The sequence below is a fragment of the Phaenicophaeus curvirostris genome, chromosome 5 (assembly GCF_032191515.1).
Source record: "Phaenicophaeus curvirostris isolate KB17595 chromosome 5, BPBGC_Pcur_1.0, whole genome shotgun sequence".
NCBI lineage: Eukaryota > Metazoa > Chordata > Aves > Cuculiformes > Cuculidae > Phaenicophaeus > Phaenicophaeus curvirostris.
The window spans coordinates 68682743-68708816 of NC_091396.1; the positions used below are offsets into that span (position 1 = coordinate 68682743).

The 26074-nt window shown below is 46.8% G+C and overlaps 2 protein-coding genes across 3 annotated transcripts in view; both read left to right on the top strand.

Moving 5' to 3' along the window:
- Positions 1–26074, top strand: part of NIN (ninein) — a 179699-nt gene that overhangs the window by 71282 nt on the left and 82343 nt on the right. The window contains exon 30 of the mRNA XM_069856937.1: positions 888–3689. Coding sequence (XP_069713038.1) covers positions 888–1097 — 210 coding nt within the window. The 3' untranslated portion in view covers positions 1098–3689. The remainder of the gene's footprint in view (positions 1–887; positions 3690–26074) is intronic.
- SAV1 (salvador family WW domain containing protein 1) lies at positions 6458–24818 on the top strand. 2 transcript variants are annotated; one of them, XR_011337429.1, is made up of 6 exons: positions 6458–6588; positions 9716–10162; positions 17860–18130; positions 19078–19221; positions 20095–20321; positions 22436–22568. XR_011337429.1 is itself a non-coding variant. In XM_069856897.1 (5 exons), the coding sequence occupies exons 1-5, from the start codon at positions 6495–6497 to the stop codon at positions 22635–22637; spliced, it is 1158 nt and encodes a 385-aa protein (XP_069712998.1). In that variant the 5' UTR covers positions 6458–6494; the 3' UTR covers positions 22638–24818. The 2 variants fall into 2 exon arrangements, 1 of the variants encoding a protein (XP_069712998.1); XM_069856897.1 differs by lacking the exon at positions 20095–20321 and having other exon boundaries at positions 22436–24818.

Consider the following 26074-nt stretch of genomic DNA (forward strand, 5'->3'; position numbering starts at 1 on the left):
ATTTTATAGGAGGAGCTGGTGGTACAAACCTTGGAGGAAGTATCTCTGTGGGATCACTGGGCTGGTGGATCCTCTCGTGAACTGGGCTGATCATTAGAGGACAAATGATTAAAGCAGTGCTTATCTGTAAAGGTTCATTTGAACATTCATTCAGAATATTCACGGTGTCTATAAAAACTCCACAAATAATCAGGTTTTTAACAAGGAAAAATAGAATCACAGAATCATGGAATAGTTTGGGTTGGAAGGGACCTCAAAGCCCATCCAGTCCCACCCCACTGCCAGGGGCAGGGACACCTCCCACTGGATCAGGGGCTCCAAGCCCCATCCAGCCTGGCCTTGAACCCCTCCAGGGATGGGGCAGCCACCCCTGCTCTGGGCAACCTGGGCCAGGGCCTCATCACCCTCAGCATGAAGAATTCCTTCCTAATGTCTCAACTAAATTTTCCCCCTCCAATTTAAAGCCATTCCCCCTTGTCCTGTCACTCCAGGCCCTTGTAAAAAGCCCCTCCCCAGCTTTCCTGGAGCCCCTTTCAGCACTGGAAGCTGCTCTAAGGTCTCCTTGGAGCCTTCTCCAGGCTGAACAACCCCAACTCTCTCAGCCTGGCCTCAGCAGAGCTGCTCCAGCCCTTTGATCATCTCCATGGCCTCCTGTGGCCCCGTTCCAACAGCTCCATCTCCTTCTTATGTTGGGGATTCCAGAACTGGACACAGGACTCCAGGTGGGGGTCTCACGAGAGCAGAGCAGAGGGATAGGTGTGTTGTCTTCCTTTGATATTTGAGTTACAATAATCATACTCACCTACTTTCCCAGTACTGTTTTTGCTTCTAATTTTTGTTTATTTTGCTTTGAATTGCTGAGTAGTTATGTTCTGTTCACAATTCAGCTTTCCAGGAACACTAAAGCAGATGCAATGGTGAAGGACCTCTATGTAGAGAATGCACAGCTGCTGAAGGCTTTGGAGATGGCAGAACACCAGCAGAAAACTGCTGAAAGGAAAAACTATTTACTGGAGGAAAAAATTGCCAACCTCAATAGGATAGTAAAGAACCTGGCATCCCCATCATTTACTTCAGCATCCGAGATCAGGTCATAGCAAAGCCATGACGTATGCCACAGCCCCCTGCACTTTAAAATGTTTTAAAATGTAATATTTCAGCTTTTCACTGCGTTGCCTTTTTGGATCATTCTATTTTAGTTAACAGATGCCTCCCAGGAGAGGACAGAGCTAAATCCCAAACTGGAGACTGCCAAAAGAGAACTTTTGTTTACTCCCAGATTGTTTTTCTGCTAAGTTTTGCCTAAAAGTAATTTTCACTGTGTAAAAACATATATATGTTTTTCTCAGTTAATTTATTTTGATACTTTGGTTTTAATTTAAAGTATAAATTCTGAATTTGCTGTACTGAATCAAGTATTCCTGTCTAGGTCGAAGCCAAGGTCTAATGAAAACTTACACTACTGACTTTAAAATATATTTGGCTTCCTGGAATACATCATGGGCCAAACCTGGTAGGTCAGTCTAAAACACTGTTGGTGTAATTGCTACGGCAAGCAAGACTTTCCTGATGGGATCTGTGTCTTGCAAACTGATTTCTGTAAAGCAATATGCTCCAATATTAGGTTTCTGGCTTGTTCTTCATCGTCGTTTTCTGCAGAGCTCAGAAAAAAGTAAGTTTTCTTAAAGATATCTGAGTAGACTACTGCCTCCAACTAAGCTTAACGGGGTTTCAGCTGAAGACCTTTCCCAACTGGCAAATAAAGACTACTAACTTTTTGGGGTTTGTTTAAAGCTGTGCTGCCAGACAAGGTAAAAATTGTTGAGGTGTTAATTTTTTTTTCTATCTGGAAACAAGTTTGAATCCTTATTACAGGAAAGAAAGGAAGAGTTGTTAAACAGAAGCGAGGATGCAGTTTTGTTTATGTCCTTTTTACATTCAGTAAAGCAGCAGAGTGTGTTGATTAAACAACTGGCAGAAGAATGAAGAGAGGGATTTGAATGATTTCTTCGGTGAAATCCTCCTGTTAGGACTCTCAAGCCTTTGCCATGAATGCACTGGTTGGTTTGACCCAAGCAATCACTCGGAGAGCCCCGTCTGTTGTAGGTCCCACTAAGTTTGTAATTAATTGTGGAGAAACATATTTAACGTGAATACGAAGAACTCAGGGAATAAGAACCTAAATTAGCTTCCTTCAGCGTGATAGACGTGGAGATTAATGTCAATAAATAAAGATAAGCGTGCATTAGGGGAAGCAGGATAAACCAACTCTACTGGATGAGTGTTACCTTAGTACTTCTAGACCAACACGCAGAAGGGCTGCGGTCGTGGTGGCCCAAGAGCATCGAGGTTTGTAGCGATAGGTGATGCCTTCGATCAGCCGGGGAGGCCAGGGGAAGGCACCTTCTCTGGAAACACCTTCAAGGCTGAGATGCACCTGCACAGAAGCAGCTGAATAAGAGCTCGCACGCTCAAATGCTTGTACCTAACCTATTATTGCAAATAGTCAAGCGCCCTAGGGATGCCCGGCCTCCATCGGAGCAGGAAAACGCTTAAACAGGGGAAATGAAACTGGTGAAAGGGGCCATACTGGTAGTTCTTGAAACTGGACCTCTTTAAAGATGCATGAATTGGGAATGCAGAGGGAGAGCTGCCTTGTCTCTGAGACCGCTAGCAAGGTGACAATTCCGACAGCATTTGTAACGAGCCAGAAGTTCCCCAGAACCCAGGATAATCCTGCCTGCAGGCTGTGGAATAACCTGTGGAAAATGACTTGCACTGGGTCCTGATCAGCATGCGGCTGCGGGGGATGCTGCCTCCAGCTGCCTCGAGCTGCCTCCATCCTGACCAGTTTGGGGAGCTGAGGGACTAAACTGGACAAACAGGGTCTGACCTTCTCTCCTCCCCCCCCTCCTCCTCCTCCTCCATTGCTTTATGCAGCCAGTACAGTAGAAATGGAAACACAACCGTGTACGAAGAACACATTAGACTGTCCCAAAATCCTTATAAATTATTTCACTGCTGTGCTGTTCCAAATACCTGCACTGGGTGTTTTCCAGGTTATCTCCAATTCAGGGATTTACATATCGCGTAGTTCAGAGGTTGCAAACATTTTTCCATGAATTTCAAATGTGTCAAATTGACAAATTGCATTGATATAAATCAGAGCTTTTAAAATTTTAAGTAGTGAGAGCTTCTTTCTTTCTACACGAATCAATGTATCAATATTAATCAAAGCATCAGTTATAATAAAGCCCTGTGCATGGGTACCAGGGCTGCGTGTTAGCACCTTAAACCCTGCTATGGAAACTAGGAAAGGTTCAAAGTACTTCTAGGAAACCACGTAAATGGGGTTCAGGTGATCACAACTGTATTGGGAAATAGCTAGTGATTACAACACTGCTTTGTATCCTGACCTAGGTTTACAGAATCACAGAATGGTTTCGGTCAGAAAAGACCTTTAAGATCATCGCGTCCCACCATCAATTACTTCTAATGCTCCAAGTGCGACAAAAGCCTGATTGCTGAGCAGACAGAATGTACTGCAGTGAAATCACTGTGGAATCAATGTCACATTACTCAGTTCTAGAGGCTAAGCTACTTACCCAATTATTTTAATCTCCTGGTATTTACCAGGTTTTTATAAACCAAACGTTCAGATGCTTCTAGAGCACGGTACCAAAAGGAAGGTGGAACTGGATGATCTTTACGATCCCTTCCACCTCATACCATTCTAGGATTCTATGCTGGAATCAAAAGGAGAAACAGAGAAAAAGGGGCTTGACTTCTTTTCTCACCTTATCCTACCTTCCTCTGCTTTTCTTTCGCTTCAACAAACTAACCTAACGGCAGGAGAGAGGAGGGGGAGGAGGAGAATGTTTGGTAAATACTTAGTAGCCCAAACTCCAATTTCAGTGAAATACTCGCGGGAATGAATTCTCAGAAGTGCCTTCTGTAATTATATATTCCAGAGCCTTTCTGTACTGTACTGGTTTTTGCTGCTTCAGGACAATTCAGGACAATCCCTTCCGAAACGGAGGCAGGGAAGGGTAGCGCTGCTTACAAACCTTGGGGCTTAGTGCTTCACCGTGTTGGCTCAGAAGCAGCCCAGGCTACTAAAATTGAGCATATAAATGTGTATGTTATCAACCGTTAGGTGTCCTTTGTGCATGACTGTGTCTCCTGTGCAGTTTAGGTGTTTTAAAGATACCAAAGCATTTAGTGGTATTGTACCAGGCGAAAGTCACTGGATTTCTAAGCCTCCTTCATACAACAGGTCTCACCTATTATGATATTCACTACTCTATCTTGTTTTAAATGTTTTCCACCCTTGTTTTATGAATCACTGTGAAAATAAAGGCATATAACAGATATCCAGGGTTGGGAGTTATGGAAGAGGAGAGATCCTGAGTTAAATTGATGTGTACTACATTCACATTATTTAAGTGCTACTCTTGAATTTAGAATGATTTAAAAGTCTACAGTGCAGCACAGTCGCCAATTACTACTTTAAACACAAGGAAAACTGTTCTTTGACTTCAGACTGAAAAAAAAAGAGGAATGTAACATATCTGATTGTAGCTGGATTATGTATCAGGTAGAGCAGGGAACAGTCTGAATCTGTCAAGAGTAAAATTCTTTTGTTTACTTTCAGCAAATGACATCACTGTCTCTCAGGTTTTCCATCACTTTTACCTGTTAAGTCTGCTGTTCGGTGTCAGATGCTGTCATGACGTATTCCTTCTGTATAAATGAAAACGTGTATATGGTTTTTTTTTTTCTATCGAGTTTGTTTTGTTCTGGTGTAATATACAGCATCGTGTAAAACTCAAAGAGGAACCAACTCACACATTATTTATAATGAATGTAAAAAAAAAAAAAGACAAAAATACTGTATGATCCATACTTGTGTCTTCTTTTTTTTTCGTGGAATGAAAAAGGCCCATCCAGTCCCACCAGCGTTGGAAGAGACCTCAAAGCCCATCCAGATCCACCCCCTGCCCTGGGCAGGGACACCTCCCACTGGATCAGGGGCTCCAAGCCCCATCCAACCTGGCCTTGAACCCCTCCAGGGATGGGGCAGCCACCCTTGCTCTGGGCAACTGACTCACCATCCTCATGGTTAAGAATTTCTTCCTAATGTCCAATCTACATCCTGTCACTCCAGACCCTTGGAAAAGGTCCCTCCCCAGCTTTCCTAGATCCCCTTTCAGCGCTGGAAGCTGCTCTAAGATCTACCTGCAGCCTTCCTTCTCCAGGCTGAACACCCCCAGCTCTCTCAGCCTGGCCTCATATAGAAGGTGCTCCAGCACCTGGATCATCCATGTGGCCTCCTCTGGACCCATTCCAACAGTTCCATCTCCTTCTTATGCTGGGGATTCCAGAACTGGACACAGGGCTCCAGATGAGGTCTCACAGAGCAGAGCAGAGGGGCTGGATCCCCTCCCTCTCTCCTGGCCATGTTCTTTGGGTGCAGCCCACAACACGGTTGGTTTGTGGGCTGCGAGTGCACGTTGCCGGCTCATGTCAAGCTTTTCCCCCCCCAGCACCCCAAGCCCTTCTCCTCAGGGCTGCTCTTAATCACATCATCCTCCATCATGTACTGAAGTCGGGGATTGCCCCGACCCAGGTGCAGGACTTTGCCCTCGGCCCTGTTGAACCTCCTGATGTTCTCACAGCCCTGCGGCTCCAGCCTGTCCTGGTCCTGCTGGATGACATCCCCTCCTTCTGGTGTGGCAACTGCACCTGCAGACTTGAGGAGGGTCACCTCCATCTCCCTCCTTGTACCCCTCCATCTCCCCGCTTGTACCCCCTCCTACCCCTCCCCAGCCCCCAGTACCCTCCCTCCAGGCCCCGCCCCTTCCTCACAGACCACGCCCCTTCTACAGGCCACGCCCCTTCTGCTTCTATAGGCCACGCCCCTTCTACAAGCCTCCCCTTCTATAGGCCATGCCCCTTCTATAGGCCACGCCCCTTCTATAGGCCTCCCCTTCTATAGGCCTCACCCCTTCTACAGGCCACGCCCCTTCTACAGGCCACGCCCCTTCTATAGACAACACCTTATATAGGCCACGCCCCTTACCCCTGCCTCGTTTCCAAAGCCCCCGCCCCCTCCACAGGCCCCGCCCACCCTGCTCCAGCCCCCGCCCCTCCCCACGGGCCCGTATCCCATGCCCCGCCCCTTCCCTTCTGGCCCCGCCCCCTCCTCCCAGCAGCCCCCGCGGCCCTATAAGGGGGGGCGCTGTCGTTTCCCCGCCTCTTCCCTTGGCCCCACCCCTTGCGACCTCACACCCAGCATCCCTCGCGGCGCGATAAGGGCCCGCTGTTTCCACGCCCCTTCCCTCTAGGCCCCGCCCCTTCTCTCCGCCTCGTTCCCGGCATCCCCCGCGGCGCCGGCCGCCATGAGGGCGCGGAGCAGCCGCCGCCTGGGCGCCTGAGGGGGGCCGGGCCGGGCATGAGGCGGCGGCAGCGGCGGCCCGGGAGGAGGGGGGGGGATGCTGTCGCGGAAGAAGACGCGGACCGAGCTGTCCAAGCCCGGCGAGGTGCAGGGCAAGTACGTGAAGAAGGAGACGAGCCCCCTGCTGCGCAGTGAGTGTCGGAGGGGGGACGGGCCTGCAGGCCCTGGGGGCGGACACAGAGCGGCTGGGAAGGACCCGGAGGGCTGGTTGGTAGCCCAGGTGGAGCCCAGGTGGCCAAGAAGGCCAGCAGCATCCTGGCTTGGATCAGCTATGGGATGGCCAGCACGAGCAGGGGAGGGATCGCCCCTCTGGACTCGCTGCTCGATTCAGTTTTGGGCCCCTCACTCCAAGAAGGACAGTGAGGGGCTGGAGCGTGTCCAGAGAAGGGAACAGAGCTGGGGAAGGGGCTGGAGAAAAAGGGCTGTGAGAGGCAGGTGAGGGACTTGGGGTTGTTTAATCTGGGGAAGAGGAGGCTGAGAGGAGACCTCGTCGCTCTCTGCAGCCTCAAAAGGAGGTTGTGGTGAGGTAGGTGCTGATCTGTTGTCCCAAGTGCCAGGTGATAGAAGAAGAGTGAATGGTCTCAAGCTGCACCAGAGCAAGTTCAGATCGACCACGAGGAAAAACTTATTCACAGAAAGGGTTCTCGGGTACTGGCAGAGGCTGCCCAGGAAGGTGGTGGAGTCCCCATCCCTGGAGGTGTTTAAAAGACAGGTAGATGAGCTGCTTCGGCCTCTGGTTTAATAGTGAACAGGTACAGTTGGGCTTCATGGTCTCAAAGGTTTTTTCCAACCAAGCAATTCTGTGAGTTGTGGGAATGGGTGAGGGAGGGCAAAGTTGGCAAGGCAGTGAGGTCTGACAGGGAGATGTGATTTAAAAGCCAGCGTTGGAGCTCTTGGGGTGCTGGGTGACGAAACCTAGAATGGTTTCATTTTATCAGCGGTGTTTGCTTGCTTCCGGTAGGTAGGGATGAAGATTTGTCTCCAGGCAAGAAGAAGCAGGACAGGTCACCACCTCCTAGTTTTAATCTGAGAGAGGGAACATTTAGGTGAGATATTAGAGAGAACTGTTTTCGCATGAGGAGTTGGGGTTGCTCAGCCTGGAGAAGGCTGTAGAGAGACCGTAGAGCAGCTTCCAGCACTGAAAGGGGTTCCAGGAAAGATGGACAGGGGCTCTGGATCAGGGAGTGCAGGGGTAGGATCATAGGGAAGGGTTTTAAGTGGAAAGAGGGGAGATTGAGATAAGATCTTAGGAAGAAGTATTTTGAGGGTGGTGAGGCAGTGGCACAGGTTCTCCAGGAAAGTCCTAATCCCTGGAGGTGTTCTTGGCCAGGTTGGATGGGGCTTTGAGCACCTTGATCCAGTGGGAGGTGTCCCTGCCTCTGGCATGGGGGTGGAACTGAATGGGCTTTAAGGTCCCTCCCAACCCATTCTGTTATTCTGTAATTCTGTGGTTCCCTTTCCAGGATTGGGTGGTTGTTTTCCTGCTCAGGGCAGCATGTGCTGCCGAGAGGTGTGTGCTTTGAAAAGGAGATAACTGTATGAGACAGTTGCATAAAATCCCTGCGGAAGCAAGCATTCCAGATCTTGGATGTGAATCAGCCTGGTGAGGTCATGCCCTGTACCCTGGATGCACAGATTTGCCTGTGGCTGACTTGACACAGGTGCCACAGCCTTTGTTTTGCTTGGACTGTACCCGCACAGACACATGGAAAGGGCACTTAGGTAGCTTTTGGTAGGTGAAAACAGCCCAAGACTGAAATGAATTGCAGTGTAATTGCAGCATCAGCTTGGAGATCACAACTACCAACAATTGATTTGCTGGCTGGAGTGGGCACTCGGCTCTGCTACATGAAGAGCTGGTTCTCCAGCCAACAGGAAAATCACTTCACAGTCCAGCTACGTTAACTTAGTGTTTAGGAAGAAAAGAAGAGAAAAGAAAAACAACCAAGCTGTCAGTGTGTCTTAGAGTGTTGTGCTTCTTCAGCCTGGAGGAAAGAAGGCTACGTGGTGGAGACCCTAGAAGCAACTTTCAGTACTGAAAGGGGCTCCAGGAAAGCTGGGGAGGGGCTCTGGATCAGGGAGGGCAGGGATAGGACAAAGAGGAACAGTTTTAAGCTGAAAGAGGGGAGATTGAGGTTGGATTTTAGGAAGAAATGTTTTGCTGTGAGGGTGGGGAGGCCCTGGCCCAGGTTGCCCAGAGCAGGGGTGGCTGCCCCATCCCTGGAGGGGTTCAAGGCCAGGCTGGATGGGGCTTGGAGCCCCTGATGCAGTGGGAGGTGTCCCTGCCCATGGCAGGGGTGGGACTGGATGGGCTTTGAGGTCCCTTCTGTCCTGAACAATTCTGTGATTGATACTGTTTGCTGTGATGTGATGATCAGTTGTTCCATGACTGCTTTGTGGTGATTATTATAAGTCTATCGATTGCAGCTTCTGGGAAGCAGTGGATTGTAAGAATATATTAATAAAAGTAATTAATAACAGGCATAACCCCCTCCTGAATGCAAGTCCTTGTATTGGCTCACCTGGAGGGCAACTACTTATTCATATCACATTGGAAGTTGTAGTAGGGAGAGGAGTAACAGCACTGATGGGAGGGAGGCTGTGAAGTGGCGGGGAATCCCTGCTGGTGTGTGAAACCTTTGTAGGTGAAGGAGGAACTGAAATATCTCCACGATGGTTTGAGAAGATGGGCAGAACGAGAACATTTTGCTGGCTGAACTGCTGTGATGAGCAGAGAAGTTATGAATCCTGTTGCTGATTCTGCCCTGGATTCCTGCGAGCGTGGAGGTCTTGGGTTGTTTTGAGTCCGTAAGGGTTGTTTTGAGTCCATAAAGGCAGCTGTGCTGATGGAGGGGGAGAGCAGGAACTTGGGTTTTATTGTGCCTTTCTACTAGGAGGCAGAAAGAGATGAAACCTGGCTGTTGTAGCCACAGCGCAGCATGGGTGGGTTTGGGTTTTTTTGTTTGTTTGTTTGTGTGGTTTTGATTTGTTTTGGGTTTGGCTTTCTGTCTGTTTGTTGTAAATGCAGCTGCACTGAGAAAATTGTGCTCTTTTGGTCCTAGTTTGTTGCTGGCTGAGGGTGCGATTGATTTGTTGCACCAGCATGGACTGCAGCTTTAACATTGCATACTTGGATGTGTGATGCCTTAAAGGGGTTCTAGCATTTGAGTTTCCGCCATTCTGTGGTGTAAATCAAGCCAGATGCTTTCTGTGTAAGAAAAGCCCAAGTTCTTATTTCTCTTTCATGCCCTGTATCAGATCTGATGCCTTCATTTATCCGTCATGGTCCAACCATTCCAAGACGAACTGATATCTGTCCTCCTGACTCGACTACTTCTGTGTACGCTTCTGGCAGAGATGGAATTGTTTCCAGAAACCAGAGTTTCCTTCGAACTCCAGTGCAGAGGCCACCTCATGAAATCATGAGACGGGAAAGCAACAGACTGTCTGCACCTTCCTACCTTGTGAGGAATTTAGCAGATGTTCCTAGAGAATACGGCTCTTCTTCCCAGTCCTTTGTAACAGAAGCCAATCCTGTGTTAGAAAACGGAGATGCTGGTGCCCGTTGTTATTTTTACGACCATTTTTATGATGCCCAGAGGAGACGTCAGTTAAACGATCGTGTGCATGAGGACTACCGGTATTATGAACACAACAGCGACCTTTTCCAGCGGCTCTCCCAGAACCCTGGCAGGCACACGTCAGGTAAGCGTTAATTACTGGCGTTTAATAGTGTGTGTTTGATAAGACTTCGCGTGCAGAGACGGGTCCTGATGATCAGGGTCGTGTTTTTAGGGTTAGGCTGTGTCGGACAGAGCTTCTTTTCAACGGCGTTTTTGTAATGTGAGTACGCTTCGTGTTCACACTTCTTTAAGAGTTTTATTTTATATGTCTAGAAAGGAAGAAAAAAGTACACTTAAACCACGATTGATTTGTTAAATAAATGGAGTAAGGTCAGGCAAGTCTCTTTTTTAATGCCAAGCATATGCAGCTCCTCAAGGCAAAGTTTATTCAGTTGCTACCTAGAAAAGAATTCTATTCATTAGGGGGTATTACTGTTTTCCTGATGTCTGGAATAACCAACAGCTCTAATAACATTGCCCTTTTATTTTATTATTATGTTCTAACACTCATTGTGTTATTATTTAATTTTATTGTGTTAATTTGACCTCAATAATTAAAATAATTTATGATAAATTGTCAAAGGGAGGAGTGAGTGCTTTGAGTAATTAGCAAATTGACATGTAGTTAGTGCTAAAGTTGACTTCATGCTCCTTGGGCTTTTTTTTTTTTGTCTCAGAGCTTGTATTATTGTTTCTGGCATCCCTGTTTCCTCCTCAAATTCACTGGAATTTGTCTTTTTTTCCTAATGGAAGAATAGCATAAGAAAGAAGAATCTATTAAGTGCTGCTTTTTAAACCGTGTGATGAGATCTGTGATGATGCTGAGGAGTAATTTAGTGCTGTGTGCTGTTGTGAGTCTGTTGGTGGAATAAAAAAAAGCTAGGATCTCCCCAGAGCCTTCTCTTATCCAGGCTGAACAATCCCAACTCTCTCTCTGTCTGTCCTCAGAGCAGAGATGCTCCGTAAAATAGAAAATAGTCTCTAGTAAAATAAATTTCCTGTCTAGAAAAGTAAATCTGCTAGGAATAACCTCAGCCTTTGGGGCTGCTGCCCCTGTATGGAACCCCAGCCTGGCAGTGCTTTGTGGGCTTTTGGCAAGGGAAACGCTGCTGGCGTGTCTGCAGTCAGATAGTAAATACTGAAATACCAAAGTTTACAACTAGCTGCTCACACCTTGTTTGTTCTGTTAAACTCTAAGGCACCTGATCGGCCTCAATTTTGCATCAGAGCCCTCCATCGCTGTCAGTTGTTGTCAGCTGCTGTCATTAAATGTGCGTCTGATCCAAATAACCAGCGTGTGCTTGGTTAGGTAGGGTGGAGAGGATTCCATTAACCCATCCATCAGTTTACATTACATTTCCTGCAGTGTGAGACTGTGTGTGAGGAGGAGGAGTTCAAAACTGGTACCACTGCCCCAGGGCACTGGAACAGTCTACAGAAGCAATAGAGCTCCAGCTGTCAATTCGAAAGTGGGGTTTAATTCAGCATATTTTAAAGCAAGCTAGAAGTAGGGCTTTACAGTCATGAATTTCTCACTTGTAGCAACATGGATTTCTTCCTAAAAAGACCTTTTTTGCCCTGTTTGTCTACGTGCCCCCTTAGCCCCTAGAAATCAGAAAGAAGCTGCTGGTTATTTGATTTGTCTTTGTCATTCACTCTCACCTTTAATAGCTCGAACAAATTCTGCATGTATTTTGTAACGGGTGAGTATTCAGCCGCAGGGAGAGACAAAAAAGGTGTGCCTTCTGTCTGCCAGTGTTTCCCGTTTCCTCTCAGTGTGGAATATGAGCTCTGAAATTCCTCTTTCAGTTTTACTGCAGTAAGAACACTGACCTATGTCCTTAATTTCTATACGGCCTTTCAGGAATTGCTCTTTTCCTCAGTAAAAAAATTCTGGCCAAAAGTAAGAAAATGTTAGATGTTCTTTCTTCTTTCATCTCACCATTAAGCTTCTTTTAATTTGAACCATCCATTGCCTTCAAACCTTCAGCGTTTTCATTGAGCCGCACTCATCTTTCTGTAATTTCTAGTTCCTTTTTCCTATATTCCGAGGATACTGACACAGGCCTTTTACTTTCATTGTCTTTGTCTAAAGTACTTTCTCCTGACACATCTCCGTTGTTGTTTCTAAACATTTCACCTTATCTAAACTGCTCACCAAGATGATCAAGGACCGAATTGCCCGATACCTACGGTTTCATTCTTCCTATTCCCTCCTCCCCCGCCCTCCCTAGAAGGGCCCCTCTGTCCGTTCTGTTGTGGTGGGTCGGTGGATGGATGGACACGAGGTGTGTTTGCTGCTGGGGGGTGATGGTTTGGCATTGGTTACAGCTGAGCAATCTGGAAGTGAAGAGGTGCGTGTGGGTTTTGGCTTTCACTCAAAACAAAGATTCTCGTCTTTATAATCTGGAGATAACCTAAAAACGTGTTCTCATTGGGATCTTCATAGTCAAATGTTCAGCCAAGTATTTAAGCAAGCCACTGATTTTCCAACATCTGATGTTGCCAGCATTGATCTGTTCATCATAGGCATTTCTCCTTGACGTCATGTTTTTTCTCTTGCCGTGCTTCAACTCTGTGTCCTTCTTTTCTCATTTTCATTAGATTTATTTTTAATTACCACTCTAGTGCTGCTGGTTTTCTGAGAACTTTCTTCAGTTGAGTTATTTCCTAATTTTGCATGTTTGCTACCTCTGTGGCGTTTCTTGAAGTTATTTTGTTAGTGTCCATTTCAAACTTAATTCTAAGAGACTTTTCCTGTCTTTCCTCGACATCTCTTTCCTCTTTTCTAGGTTAAAAGTTTGGGGAGGTCTGTGGTTGAAGTTTTATCTACAGTATAGATTGGAACTAACTTGTAACCAAGACCTCAGAGTTATTTGTACCTGTGTGAGCGGTAAGCTAAAAAATTCTTCTGTGTCTATGCAAATTGCTGAGATTAAAAACCACAGTGTTGAAGGGACTTTCTAATGGTGGATTGTACACTGGGATGTCAGAGGAGAAAAGCTATTAATCCTGTAAACAGAGAATCCAGTGTGCTTTGGTGAGAGTAGGTTCATCTTGTGTTAAATTGGAATCATAGAATGGTTTGGGTTGGAAGGGACCTCAAAGCCCATCCAGTCCCACCCCCTGCCATGGGCAGGGACACCTCCCACTGGATCAGGGGCTCCAAGCCCCATCCAACCTGGCCTTGAACCCCTCCAGGGATGGGAAGTTTTGTACCCCTTAAAAACTCCAAACTGATGTTCATGTTTAATAAAACAGCAAAACACAAATTATTAAATATCACCTATTTAGAGCTAAAGTAGCAGGGCTTTTCTTTTTAGGTGCGAACGCTTCATTTATTTTTTAACTTCTGTCTTTTCTTTTGCGCTGACTGCAGTAATTTTTGTAGCGTCGTTTTTTGAAGCTTTCACGGTGCTTCCTGTCATTTGTGAGTTTGTTCTTACTTGGAAAGCCCCTTTCCCTCTGACAAATGAGGTGCTTGTGCTCAGGAAGCACCCTCAGCTGCTTCAGAATGGGTTAGGAAGGCCTAGAACCCACGGGCCTGTCCAAGCAGGAGAAACCTCTTTTTGTTATTTTATTGTTACTTACGCCCTTAAATTAAACTGATCATTCATCTTCTTTTCCTCTTCTTCATCCTGGTTTGATGAGGGGAAGAGAGAAGATCTTGGCACCGTGAAGAAAATGCTCTTGGCACAATTTATGTAATTAAAGGCAAATATGAATGCATTTTCTTTGCCTGGATTTGCTCTTCAACACTTTGAAATGTGGTTGAAGGTAGCTGTGGGGAGTTGGTGGGACCTGAAGCTTCCCTGCCTACATCAGCATTGTCTCAATTCGTGTTAGATACTCCTTCTTCAGTTTTGCTCTTTTCCTTTCATGCTCCAGTGAGATGATCTTTCTCCTGTATGTTCTGCCAGGCAGACTGAAGCACGGCCCTTGGTTGACCTGGAAGCCTTTCGTCCTAACTTAAGAACTCAGGCTTCCTTCCAGGCCATGTGCCTTTACCGTAAAACCCCTTCACTGGACGGTGAAAGCACTAGCACATATTGTACAACTTCTTTTTCTCCTGTGTAAGTGGAACAAACCAAACAGAACCTCCTTGTTTGAAGAAGATACTACATGTTTTTCACATTTGCGACATTACTGGCTTAACACATGTTTTTAAGAGAATCTTAAGTGAAGGAATTAAATTCTACAGTGCACTGGAATGTGCTGTCAGAGTTCTGATTCTGGTATTAGGACACTGTTGATGATGATGTTGAATAAGACTGAATGTTGTACCCAGTCTTAATTAAAACTGAGTATTTTAAATCTTATTAATGCTGGTAATAAGTGGTTGCTGTTCTTTGCACTTTCTTTTCTCAAAATGCTGAGGTTCTTTGCATGACTTTGCACATGAAGATGTTCCTAAGCAGGCAAATGGGGCAGCTGCCACTGCTCTGGGCAACCTGGGCCAGGGCCTCCCCACCCTCAGCGTGAAGAATTTCTTCCTAACGTCTCATCTAAATTTTCCCCCCTCTTCCATTTAAAGCCATTCCCCATCATCCTGTCACTCCAGGCCCTTGTCAAAAGGCCCTCTCCAGCTTGCCTGGAGCCCCTGAGGTCTCCCCAGAGCCTTCTCTTCTCCAGGCTGAACAACCCCAACTCTCTCAGCCCGACCTCAGAGGTTATGAGAATATTGCAATATTTTCTTTTAAGGAAAAATGCTTGTTAAGACTATATGTGCTAGTCTGCAACTTGAAGTATTTGCCACCATCTGTTTAGAACTCTGGCCTTGGATTTCATAATCAGAGCTTCCTAGTTTTAGAGGCTTGGAACACTGTTAAAATCTGGTAGCTGATATAGCTATTGAAGTTTACTGTAATGGTCTGGCTCAGTTTCTTTGTATATGGAGTCCAAACTGCAAAGGGAACGCAGGATATGTTTGTGGTCTGGTATTGGCTTTGCTCTCTGCATGTTGGAAGTGAGAACACAATAAGCTGTTGCTGGGAGAAGCCATGTAGCCAGAGTTAAATGGCCTGCAGACATGGGACTGCGAGCATTGCCTTTCCCACTTCTAGGGGGTTTCTCTTCTGAGTCAGATTTTGGTTTACTTGAGTCTATCCCGGGCTTTTGTGTGAAGAGATGCAGGCTCTGTGTCAAGAGAACTGGAGCAGAGTGTGGCTTGTGCAATTTTTAGTACCAGCTTCCAAATGTTAGAGAGGGCTAACCTGGACCCCATGGAATAAATATAAGTGTAATTGCTGCTGGAATCATGCTAGAGTTTCAGTAGGAAGAGCAGTAACAAAAATACCGATGTGTGCTGGTTTAAACAGTAAACAGAAAAACATACTTCTGCCTTTGTGAAACCTCTTTTTCTCTCAGCCGGGTTTGCATGTTCACATTTGATAGTAGTTGTCACTGTTCATGCTTACATGAAGTACTTGGAGAAAACTGCGTTTGTTTACCCAGAGCGCAGTATTCTCAAGAAGCTAAAATGCCTCAGTTTGATCACTGGAATGCAGACGGAACCAGGGACTTGACTGTAGCTAGGGTTGGAAATAGTTTCCCTGCCCCAGCGCTGCTAAAGGTCAGGCAGCCTCGAGGATGTTTCTCTCTGGGTTGTTTAACCCTAAGGAGAGAGGGGAGCTGTGACCCAACACAGCCATCAACCTCCCTTTATAAGCTCGAGGCTGGAGAGGGATTTTTAGATGGGCACAGAAGTTTGGAAGAACAGCACTCAGGACGAAGTCTGGGAAGTTGTTTTAGGTTTATTTGTTATTGATACAGCTGCTTTGGAGGCTTCCCGTTCTTTTGCTGTTGATGACTGCTATCCTGTATTTTAACAGCAGCCCATCCAGGTTTCGGTCATTTTATCTGCAAACTAATGCTCCTAATAGGTTGCATCCCCTGGGTAGCACGTCTGAACTGCTAAAAAGGAATGTTGCCTCCATCAGCAGGCAAGAGTGTGGAATTGCCTGAGAAACAGAACAATTTGGGGGCAACTTCAGCCTTACCGCTGTCTGAGTTAGTGACCGCACCTGAAATTTCTTTAATAGCGTGTTTCAGATGAGATGGGCCCTGCCTTTCTCTGGAAGAGTAATCACACAAATGTTATGTCTGAAAACCAGAAGGAGTGGGGTGGGTGTGTTCCTGAGGCAGTGGTGCTTCTGCTGGAGTCACCGTCTGAGTTAAGAGCAAGTGGGAAAAGAGACCCCCAAGCCCCTTCTTGTGTCTGTGGGAAACGGGCACACAGGGACTCTGATGAATACTGTCAGTGAGTAGAGACGTTTGATTGTGGGGTTGTAAAGTGATTGGAATTTCTTTAAAGCCTGGGCTGTTTAACTGTAGAATTGTGGGTAACTGCAGGTAACCCCTTAGAAGGGTTTTAAAGAGAGTTGAATTTGGGCCAGCAGGTCCAGTAGGCTTCCAAGGAGTGGAGAGACCTGCAGAGTTCTTGATTATGTCACTTGGGGTTTGTGGGTGGGATATTTTTGAGTTTGGAGGGTTTTCTTTAGTTTTCTCTTCCAGCTTTTATTTCAAATGGCTTCCAAAGTATCCATAGTCTAGAGAAGGAAGGAGAGGATGGAATTGGAGTGATGTTCCTTCAGCACATCTCTCAGCATCCAGCTTGCTAATTTTTGTCATGTAAAATCTGTCCATTACAACAAATTGTGTATTTTTAAATGCTGCTGAACAGTCTCTGGAGTCGGCTATTCAGTGATAAACCTGAATGTGCTGTGCTTCCAGGGCAGGAGTGGGAAGGTAACTGCTGATTCCTGTCAGTTGTCCTATCCAGACCTCATCTAACCTGGGCTCAGTTTCCTTCCTGAACAATCCCTTCTCCTGGTGCATCCTAAATCACCACAGAAGCTGAAGGTGGCTTAATTTCACGTGCTTGTGAGTGTTACGGAGTGCAGGGCTCAGTTTTGGAGAGGAGCAGGATGTAGAGAACCAGATATACAGCCTGCTGGCCTAGGGGAGCAGGAGGGTTTAGAGTCTCTGCGAGCAAGTCTCCAAATCCTGTGTGGGTTGCATTCCGAAGGCCTGACTGTCCCACTGGCACTGCACGTGAACCAGCTCCTCTAGCAGGCGTGGGGAGTTGTAGCAAAGAAGCCGTGGCCACATCAGCTTCATTGTGTGCAGGGTGACTGTGTTCAGCAGAGGGTTTTGTGCAGAATCCTGTGTGGATCCTGGTTTTCTCCTATTGCTGATGACCCTCTTTGGCCATGAGGGCACAGACGTTGGTGACGACAGCGGCGCAGCTGGTTGTTAACCTTGCTTACCCCTCCTCCCTTGCCTTGCCCGCTCCTGTTACTGTTCTGGGCTGGTTAACCTGAAATGCTTTGGTATTTAGTGATCTTGCTAGGTCATTGTTATTTCTGACTGTAACTAGAAAAAGAAATAGCGGTGTTTTTTTGCTAGGTGAGCAGTTTTGATGCAGCTGTAATAACAGAAACTGTCAATTATGTAAAGCGCTAATATCTGTAGTCTTAGATCAGGTCTCTCTGCTCAGTAAATCAAACCAGTAACAGCTTCATCCCACTCCATAAGCCTATACTGAAAAAGCAAGGACGCTTTCACTGTCTCTGAATGAAACTGTTAGTGAATCTGGCAGTGGGGGAGAGCAAAACGAATGAGGCTTGAAAGGGAATTAGCTATTGTGACTCGATGGTGCTGTTTTACTGACACAAGTGGCGTTCAGAGTTTAGTGATGCAGGTGGGGGTATGACTGCATACATAATGCTGGGTTGGAGTATTCCCACCTTAGGTAAACATCACTTTCCCTTTTCCTAGGCATTGGCAGAGTTGCTGCGACATCTCTAGGAAACTTAACAAATCATAGTTGCGAAGATTTACCTCTTCCTCCTGGCTGGTCGGTGGACTGGACTATTAGAGGAAGGAAATACTATATAGACCATAACACTAACACCACCCACTGGAGCCATCCGCTGGAGCGCGAGGGGCTGCCTCCGGGCTGGGAGAGAGTGGAGTCTGCGGAATTTGGAGTGTACTATGTGGATCATGTCAATAAAAGAGCTCAATACAAACATCCTTGTGCTCCCAGGTAAGGCATCACCTTCTCTTCTGTGATTGTTTTATTCCGAAGCCAGTTAAGAAAGTGGAACTGGTTCTGTCTCATCATGACGTGCCAAAACCTTTTTATTTTTAGAAGTAAGCTTCCTGGTTCGTGACTAAGATTTTTAGAAAAAGTTGTAATTCTCAGAGGCTTTTTTTTTTTTCTCTCATCTGTTACTGTCTTAAGTTCAGGAACAGGATATTCTTCCTACCTCTCTCAGACAAAGCAGCTATTCTCTTCAGCTGTCAGGACAACAAAGTTGCTCAGAAGAGAACTGAATTGTAGACTGAAAAGGAACTTGATCTGATGTTCCAGGAGACTGCCTGGAAAAAGAGCACGTACCATCTGAAATGTGAATTAAGTCTTGTCTAGAATGAACATTGGCATTTTAGCTACTCATAAATCAAAGGCAAAATAATTAGTATACATAAAACCTACCAGTTAATTTCTGCTGCTCAGTCTATTTTGCTGTTACCCAGGAAGAGAAACCTTTTTAATGTGTGGAACAAAAGATAAACATTCAAGGATGTCTTTCGTTATGAATTGAAGAACTGTTAAGAGCTGCTGCCTGAATACATTTGTTCTGATGTATTAACTGGTGGATCACTTGGCTGAATCGATACTCGCCTTTTTAATCTTTTAAGAGCAGATATCTTTTTTGCTCTGCTGTAGCAACTAGGTAGCAGGCAGTGGGTGAGTAGGGCTAAGGTGACTTTTGTGGTGTGCTAACAGATAACAGCAACGCCTACAGCTGTGGTTGGAGCAAAGGGCAAAAATAGCAACAGAAAGCTGCCTGCTGAGGCAACGCTCTGTCTGTGGTTGCATCATCCGCCTCTACCTGCATTAACTTGTGTATTAGTGTTAATAATTTAATGATACCACTATGCCTAAGTATAGCTTGGGGGTTCTGACTTTGCCTTTCTCCCTCTGCGCAGCGTCCCCCGTTACGACCAGCCTCCCCCGGTGACTTACCAGCCCCAGGCAGCCGAGAGAAGCCAGCCGCTCCTCGTCCCCGCCAACCCCTACCACACCGCAGAGATTCCCGACTGGCTCCAGGTCTACGCCAGGGCTCCTGTCAAGTGAGCTTTTTCTTTGCATTTCACGCTATGCATGCGTAGTTTAGAAGGAACACTAATGAATTTTGGTGACTGAAAGTAGAACTCTAGCTCATAGTTGTTAAAGAACCATTGCTGAGGTTGCTAAGGAACCGTTGAGCCCATGAGGAAGTTGGAGCAGACATTTGTAGCACCAGTTTGCGTTGTGTTGGACATGACTTGAAATCACAGAATCATAGAATGGTTTGGGTTGGAAGGGACCTCAAAGCCCATCCAGTTTCACCCGCTGCCATGGACAGGGACACCTCCCACTGGATCCGGGGCTCCAAGCCCCACCCAACCTGGCCTTGAACCCCTCCAGCGATGGGGCAGCCACCACTGCTCTGGGCAACCTGGGCCAGGGCCTCCCCGCCCTCAGCATGAAGAATTTCTTCCTACTGTCTAATCTAAATCTTCCCCCTTCCAAGTTAAAGCCGTTATCACAGAGCTTCTTGCAGTTCTGATGAGTTGCTGGATGAATAAGTGGACCTGAGGATGTGATTCAGTTTCAGGGCCTGAGAACCCTTTCGGTGAAGAATTTTTTTCTCATGTCCCATCTGAACCTGCCTTGGTGCAACTTCCCTCTTATCCTCTCTCCTGTCCCTTGGGAGAAGAGACCAACACCCACCTCTCCACCCAGTCTCCTTTTGGGCAGTTGTAGACAGTGATAAGGTCTCCCTTCAGTCTTGTCTTCTCTAAGCTAAGAAGTTGTTATTTAGTTAATGCTAATATTGTACAGTAAAATTCAGGAAGAGTGGTAGCCACTTGCTTAGTGTCACCTCACATCAAGCACTTCTGAAGGGACAGTTGATACATAGTTTTCAGAGTCATTAAAATCAAGATCACTTCTGTTTTCAGTGTGATTTCGAGAACAAACCTCTGTTGCCAAAACAGCCAGCTTAAAGTTTGAGAAAAACACGCAGTAGTGCATGTTAGCTCTTCAGTGTGTTGTCTGACAGCTGAGGTTGAGACCTGTATGAATAATCTTGCTGTGTTCTGGTGCAAACATGACTGTAAGCAGGCAGATAAAAGGTGTTTGGCTCATGAGGCAGAGAAGGGGATTTGATGTCCAGCTGTAACTCGAGGTAGTGACTTCCAGTATCAAGGTATTTATGATACTTGCAGCATGCTTTTCCTCTCTCTCCCAGCATCTGTCAAGGTTTGTTTTGAGAGTGAGTGCCGCTATCGGAACCTTTGCACAGTTGCATCGGGACTCCTGGCTTACATTTAACCCTTTGGACTCTCAAATTGAATGCTTCTCCACCTTCTGGGTTAGGTAGGCTGGTCTGGTAGGTGTTCACACACTGTGCCAGGCTGAGGAGACCAAAACTGCCTGCCTTATAGGAGAGATGGTGATTCAGATTATTTCCTCGCCTCTTTGGAGGAAGGATCTGTACCCAGAACTAACTTCTTCCAGCCCTAACCCAGCAGGAGTAAGTCAGGGTTCTTATGTTGAAAGTGCCCTGTTTTCTATGAAGTACTTGCTGTTTCTGGGAAAAGCCCTGGAGATGGGGTGTTCTGGCTGTGTGCTTGGTCTAGGAAGCTCCTGCTTTCTCACCCAGGAGGAAAAGCTCTGTGCTCTGCAGGAATTCTGTCCAAACATGCTTTCTCCCCTCGATTTCTGTCTCTGTGACTGGTTGCCCCTCTAAAACCTGCCTGAGCCTTCAATTCAGGTACTGGTGCTCTGTGCCCTATTCCACTCAGTGCCTGTGTGGGGAGCATTCCTAGACCTGCAATCTCCTGGCTTTGTGTGGACCTATCACCACGGAGGCACTGTTGACGGCTTCATCTTTAATTAGGCTTCTTCTTCCATTCACCACTTCCTTTGGCTGGCAGACGCTCACGCTGGAAAGCAATCCTGATGTGCTGGTTTTCCTGAGAAGCTGTGAGCAGCAGCTTCCTAAAGGACCACCAAGGGTTCACCAGTCGGTTGTGATGCTTAAAAAAAACCAGAGCAGCAGGCCCCAGAAACCCTGCAAACCCATTATGGATGGAGCTTTGTTTCCTTTCTGGCTTGTGTTGCCACCTTAATTTAAACCAGCCTTTAATAAGGACTGGCCTTGCTGGAAAATGTGTTTTAATAAAGACCGTTGGAAAGGATATGTCAGTGCGGGGTGAGCCAGGGGAAATCCTGCAGCAAATTCAGTATGCGATGAGTAGGAAAGGAGCAGAGGTGGAAAGGTGGTGTTTGCTTGACCTCTGTCATTGGGTGCTTACAAAGGTCACAGTACCTGATGAGCCTTCTCCAGCAGCCGCTGGCAGCCTCCGTCTCTGCATACAGCCTTCTGAATAGATGTTTTTGGTATTTAATGTAGTTTATTTATATAAATTTAATGATATTTTGGCTTTAGCCTCCACTCAAGTGAATTTACTCCCTGCCCCCGGATCAAATAACTTTGTTTATTCCATGAGTGTCTTCTATTCATTTAATAACCATAGTAGCCCATTGCCAAGTTAAGAAAGTTTAGTTCTAAGTACATTGTACGTGTTTAGAAGCACTGGGAAAAGGCAGGGAATGAGGGGAATGCAGTAGTGATGAAACCACAGCAAGGCTTGCTGCTATCAAAACAGAGCCGCTTCCCCACCCTCAGCATGAAGAATTTCTTCCTAATGTCTAATCTCAGTCTTCCCCCTTCCAATTTAAAGCCGTTCCCCCTCGTCCTGTCCCTCCAGGCCCTTGTAAAAAGCCCCTCCCCAGCTTTCCTGGAGCCCCTTTCAGTACTGGAAGCTGCTCTAAGGTCTCCCCGCAGCCTCTCTTCTCCAGGCTGAACAACTCCAACTCTCTCCCAGCCTGTTTCAGTACTGAATCTTCAAGACCTGTTGGAATTGATGTTGTAATGCTTCCAAAATGCATTTTCTGCACTGGTTTATCTTTGCTTCATAGGATCTTTATAGTATTGCTGGAGCTTATCTTGGTGTACGAGCCATTTCACAGCTTAGCTGTAAGCGATGTCTCACCAGTGTATTTTGAGACATGTCTTGTGTTATTTCTTCACATCAAACATGCTGGTGCAGCCTGATCTAGTGGGAGGTGTCCCTGCTACTCGCAGGGGGTTGGAACTGGATGATCTTTAGGGTCCCTTCCAACCCGAACCATTCTATGATTCTGTGATCCGGATTGCTGGAAGCAATCCCGCTCCTCGGGAGAAGGGATAAAGCTCAGTGCGCTCACGGATAATCCCCTTTTCTACCTGTACAGATACGACCACATCCTGAAGTGGGAGCTCTTCCAGCTGGCAGACCTGGACACCTACCAGGGGATGCTGAAGCTGCTCTTCATGAAGGAACTGGAACGGATCGTGAAGCTGTACGAGGCGTACCGGCAGGCCCTCCTCACCGAGCTGGAGCACCGCAAGCAGCGGCAGCAGTGGTACGCCCAGCAGCACGGCAAGAATTTCTAAGCTAACAACTCTTTTCTTACCAGACTTTGAGGACACCGAGAGCTTTAAAAGGTTTTCACACTTCAAACTCTGAGAAAAAAAGAAAAAAGCTTTTGTTGAAAAGGCAGCTTATTTTTGTTGATGTTGCACCTTTGTTATTATTCTCTTTAATATTTTTCTACTTGTGTTATGTGTTGTTTATAAAGACGAAAAACGTTTGTTAATCTTTTTTCCTTATGAGAACTGGTTTATTATTCCAAACACCAGCGTGGGGTTGGGTCAGAGACTGGTTCTGGTCTCTTTCTCGCCGTCGGCTGCATTATTATGAAGCCGACTGTATTATTTAAAGGGCAATCGCTGCAACTGTATGAAACATCCTGGGTTCAAATCAATAATTAAAATCTGCAGGGAGATTTCCGTGTGTTTCCCTTGGGATGTTGTATCCCTCTCTTGAGAGGGGCCTGCTGGTTCTTCACAGCTTTAATGTACAGAGCACCGATACTGTTCCTTTTTGGTAACACCGGGACTGCTGCGTGCCCCTTTGGAAGCAGATTTCTGCAGTCAAAGCCAAGTCCGAGTTGCCTTATTTTTTACTTTAATGCGTTACTACTTTAGATTTCCTGTAGATTCACTAGTTTTCACCAAAATTAGGTGAGGGACACACACACACACACACTTGTACCTTAAAGACCAAGATCTCTAAAGAAACGTGTCACAGGTTTTTCTATCTGAGGTAAAACTGAATTTTCTAAACTGACCCGGTCACACGGGCAGGTAAGAGCGTTCTCTGAGCCGCTTACCAGCCGGCTGTGAAAAAATCAGGGATGTGACAACAATTACTGCTTTTTTTTAACAAGCTTTTGTTTTGTATTAAAGCTTCCTGACTTTTTACTTGTACAGTTACCTTGTAAAGTCCGACAACGCTTCTCTCTTCGCCTTAAACCTTTTGTCTGAAGACTGCCCCTTGGTGTGTTTCGTGGCGCCGGGCTGAGCAGAAAAGCAGTGCAGGAGCGGGCCCCGCTCTCCCTTGCGCGGCTGAGCTCGGGGTGGGAGCTGGCTGGGGCGATTCAGCGGCGGGGGCTGCCCCCGCGCCCCCTTCCTCCACCCGCCGGACCCTCCCAAAAGAAACGTGGCAAGAGCACCGTGACAGGCACGGGTCGGAGGCAGATGAGCCTGGAAAAGAACTCGCAAGGAACCAGGGGGTTTGCTCTCGCTCTCACGCTCGCTCTCGACTGCTTCGATCAGACCAGCCTGGACCGCGCGGCCTGGAAGAAGCTGCGGCTGCCACCACGTGTTCCTGAGAACTGCTGCTGCCATCAATTTGGTGATTTCTTTCCTTCTCCTTCTCTCTCTCTCTCTGTTTCCTTCCCCTTACCTTGTGGTGCATGTGTCAGATCAGATCTGAGGGACCTGGGTTTCCTTTGGGGATCCATTTCTGTAATTCGGGTAGTTGCACCCCCTTGTCTCGTCTGTGCACCCCAGTATCTTGGGGCATTTAGATTTGCCGGAGCCAGAATAAATATTGCTTTTGATTTTCACCCTGGGACTGACGTTATTAGCCTCCGGATTGCCACACGGATAAAGGAATCCACTTCTCCCCCCAGTCAGCCCTGGACAGGAGCGTGTGGCTCGTGGGTCCGGGGTGTGACATACCCTCTCTGATATTTTCATTGATTGTCCTGAATTGTTATTTATGGATTCCTTTTAGTGCAATAAACACTGTTGCAGACAAAAAAAACCCCAACATTTCTTGTAAATCCTGTTAATTCAATAAAAATTGTTTTGTTTAATGAACTGGAGGGTTGTTAACTGATTTTCTGCCTTTTAGAATCCTAGAATGCCCTGAGTTGGAGGTGACCCACAAGGCTCATTGAGTCCAGCTCCTGCCCCTGCACAGACAACGTTCACACCATGTGCCCGAGGACGTTGGCCAAACGCTTCTAGAGCGTGGAGGTTTTTGCAGGCAGAAGGACACAGGGAAATGGAGGCTGTTCTTGAAAAGACCTTGGCTGAGAGAAGGACAAACAAGGTAACAAGAAACACCAGGGTGCATGAACAGTTAATCTCAGCCAATCATATGCCTGACCCAGGCGCTGGAACAAATATCAAAACCCAATCATTGAAAAGAAAACGGTGTGTGTTCTTACTAGTTAAAATATACAAATGAGCCATTAAGCCTAAATAAAGGCCTTCTGCTGATCAGGCCATAGTCTGTGCATCAATCCCCTCACTAGAGGTGTTAAATATTAACTATCTCCTTGGAGGTGTTTAAAATAAGAGTAGATGAAGTGCTTAGGGTCTGGTTTAGTTGGGGATAGGTACGGTAGACCCGATGATCTCACGGGTCTTTTCCAAGCTAGTGTTTCTACGATTCTACGATTGCCAGGCTTGGCGCCGTGACTGCTTCCCTGAAGAGTTGTCTCAGTGCTCCACCACCCTCTAGGGGAAGAACCTAAACTGTTTGTACAATAAAAAATGTCCCAGCCACAAGATCTGACTGGGGACGCTGAAAATCAGTCGCTGGATGCTCCGAGCTCGGCTGCACCGGGTTTGGGGAGCGGGTGAGTGCAGGGAGCTGAGCTGTGTCCTGAACCCAAGGCTTGTAAAACCTTGTTTAACCTTAGAGCCAGAAGCACCTCCCGGAGCGCTCGTGCCTGGAGATAGGCCAGAGCATCTTCAAAATATCAACTTAAAGCACCAATTCTGAGCCCCAAAAGGAAACCAAGGATGGGGAAGAGCCAAGAGGAGAAGCGTGCCTCTTTGATCAAGAATTGCTCCCTGTAGCATCAGCTTCTTAGGAACCGAAGGCAAACTTTAATAGTAGTGAGGATAAAAGAATAGACCTGTAGAGCCCACTTTCCGTGTGCTATGATGGAAATACACACAGAAATACAGTGAACTCCCCAGGACACTGCACATCGCTTACAAACAGAAAATACGCCTTCCAGACAACATCAGTCACATGCCACAGAAGTGTCCTTACAGCTTCTCTTAAAGCAAGTTAATACATCTTTAATTACGTTTATGTAATTAAACAGTTACTAGAAGAAAAAAATGTGCTTACATGTTGCTATAACTTGTTCAAGTATCAGAAAATAGGTTGGCATCTGAATAAATGCCAAGGTCTGGAAGGCTTTTTTATTGCAGTAATAGTCCAGTGCTCCCCAGTACAGCCCAGTGCAGCCCAGTGCTTGCAGTACAGCCAGTGCTTGCAGTACAGCCCTGAGCTCCCCAGTACAGCCCTGAGCTCCCCAGTACAGCCCAGTGTTGCCCAGTGCTCCCCAATACAGCCCTGAGCTCCCCAGTACAGCCCAGCGCTCCCAGTACAGCCCAGTGCTCCCCAGTACAGCCCTGAGCTCCCAGTACAGCCCAGTGCTCCCCAGCTCCCCCCCGCTCTCCCAGCCGCCCCACAGGCCCCGCCCCTCCCGCTCTTGGCCCCGCCCCTCGCTCCGCTATTG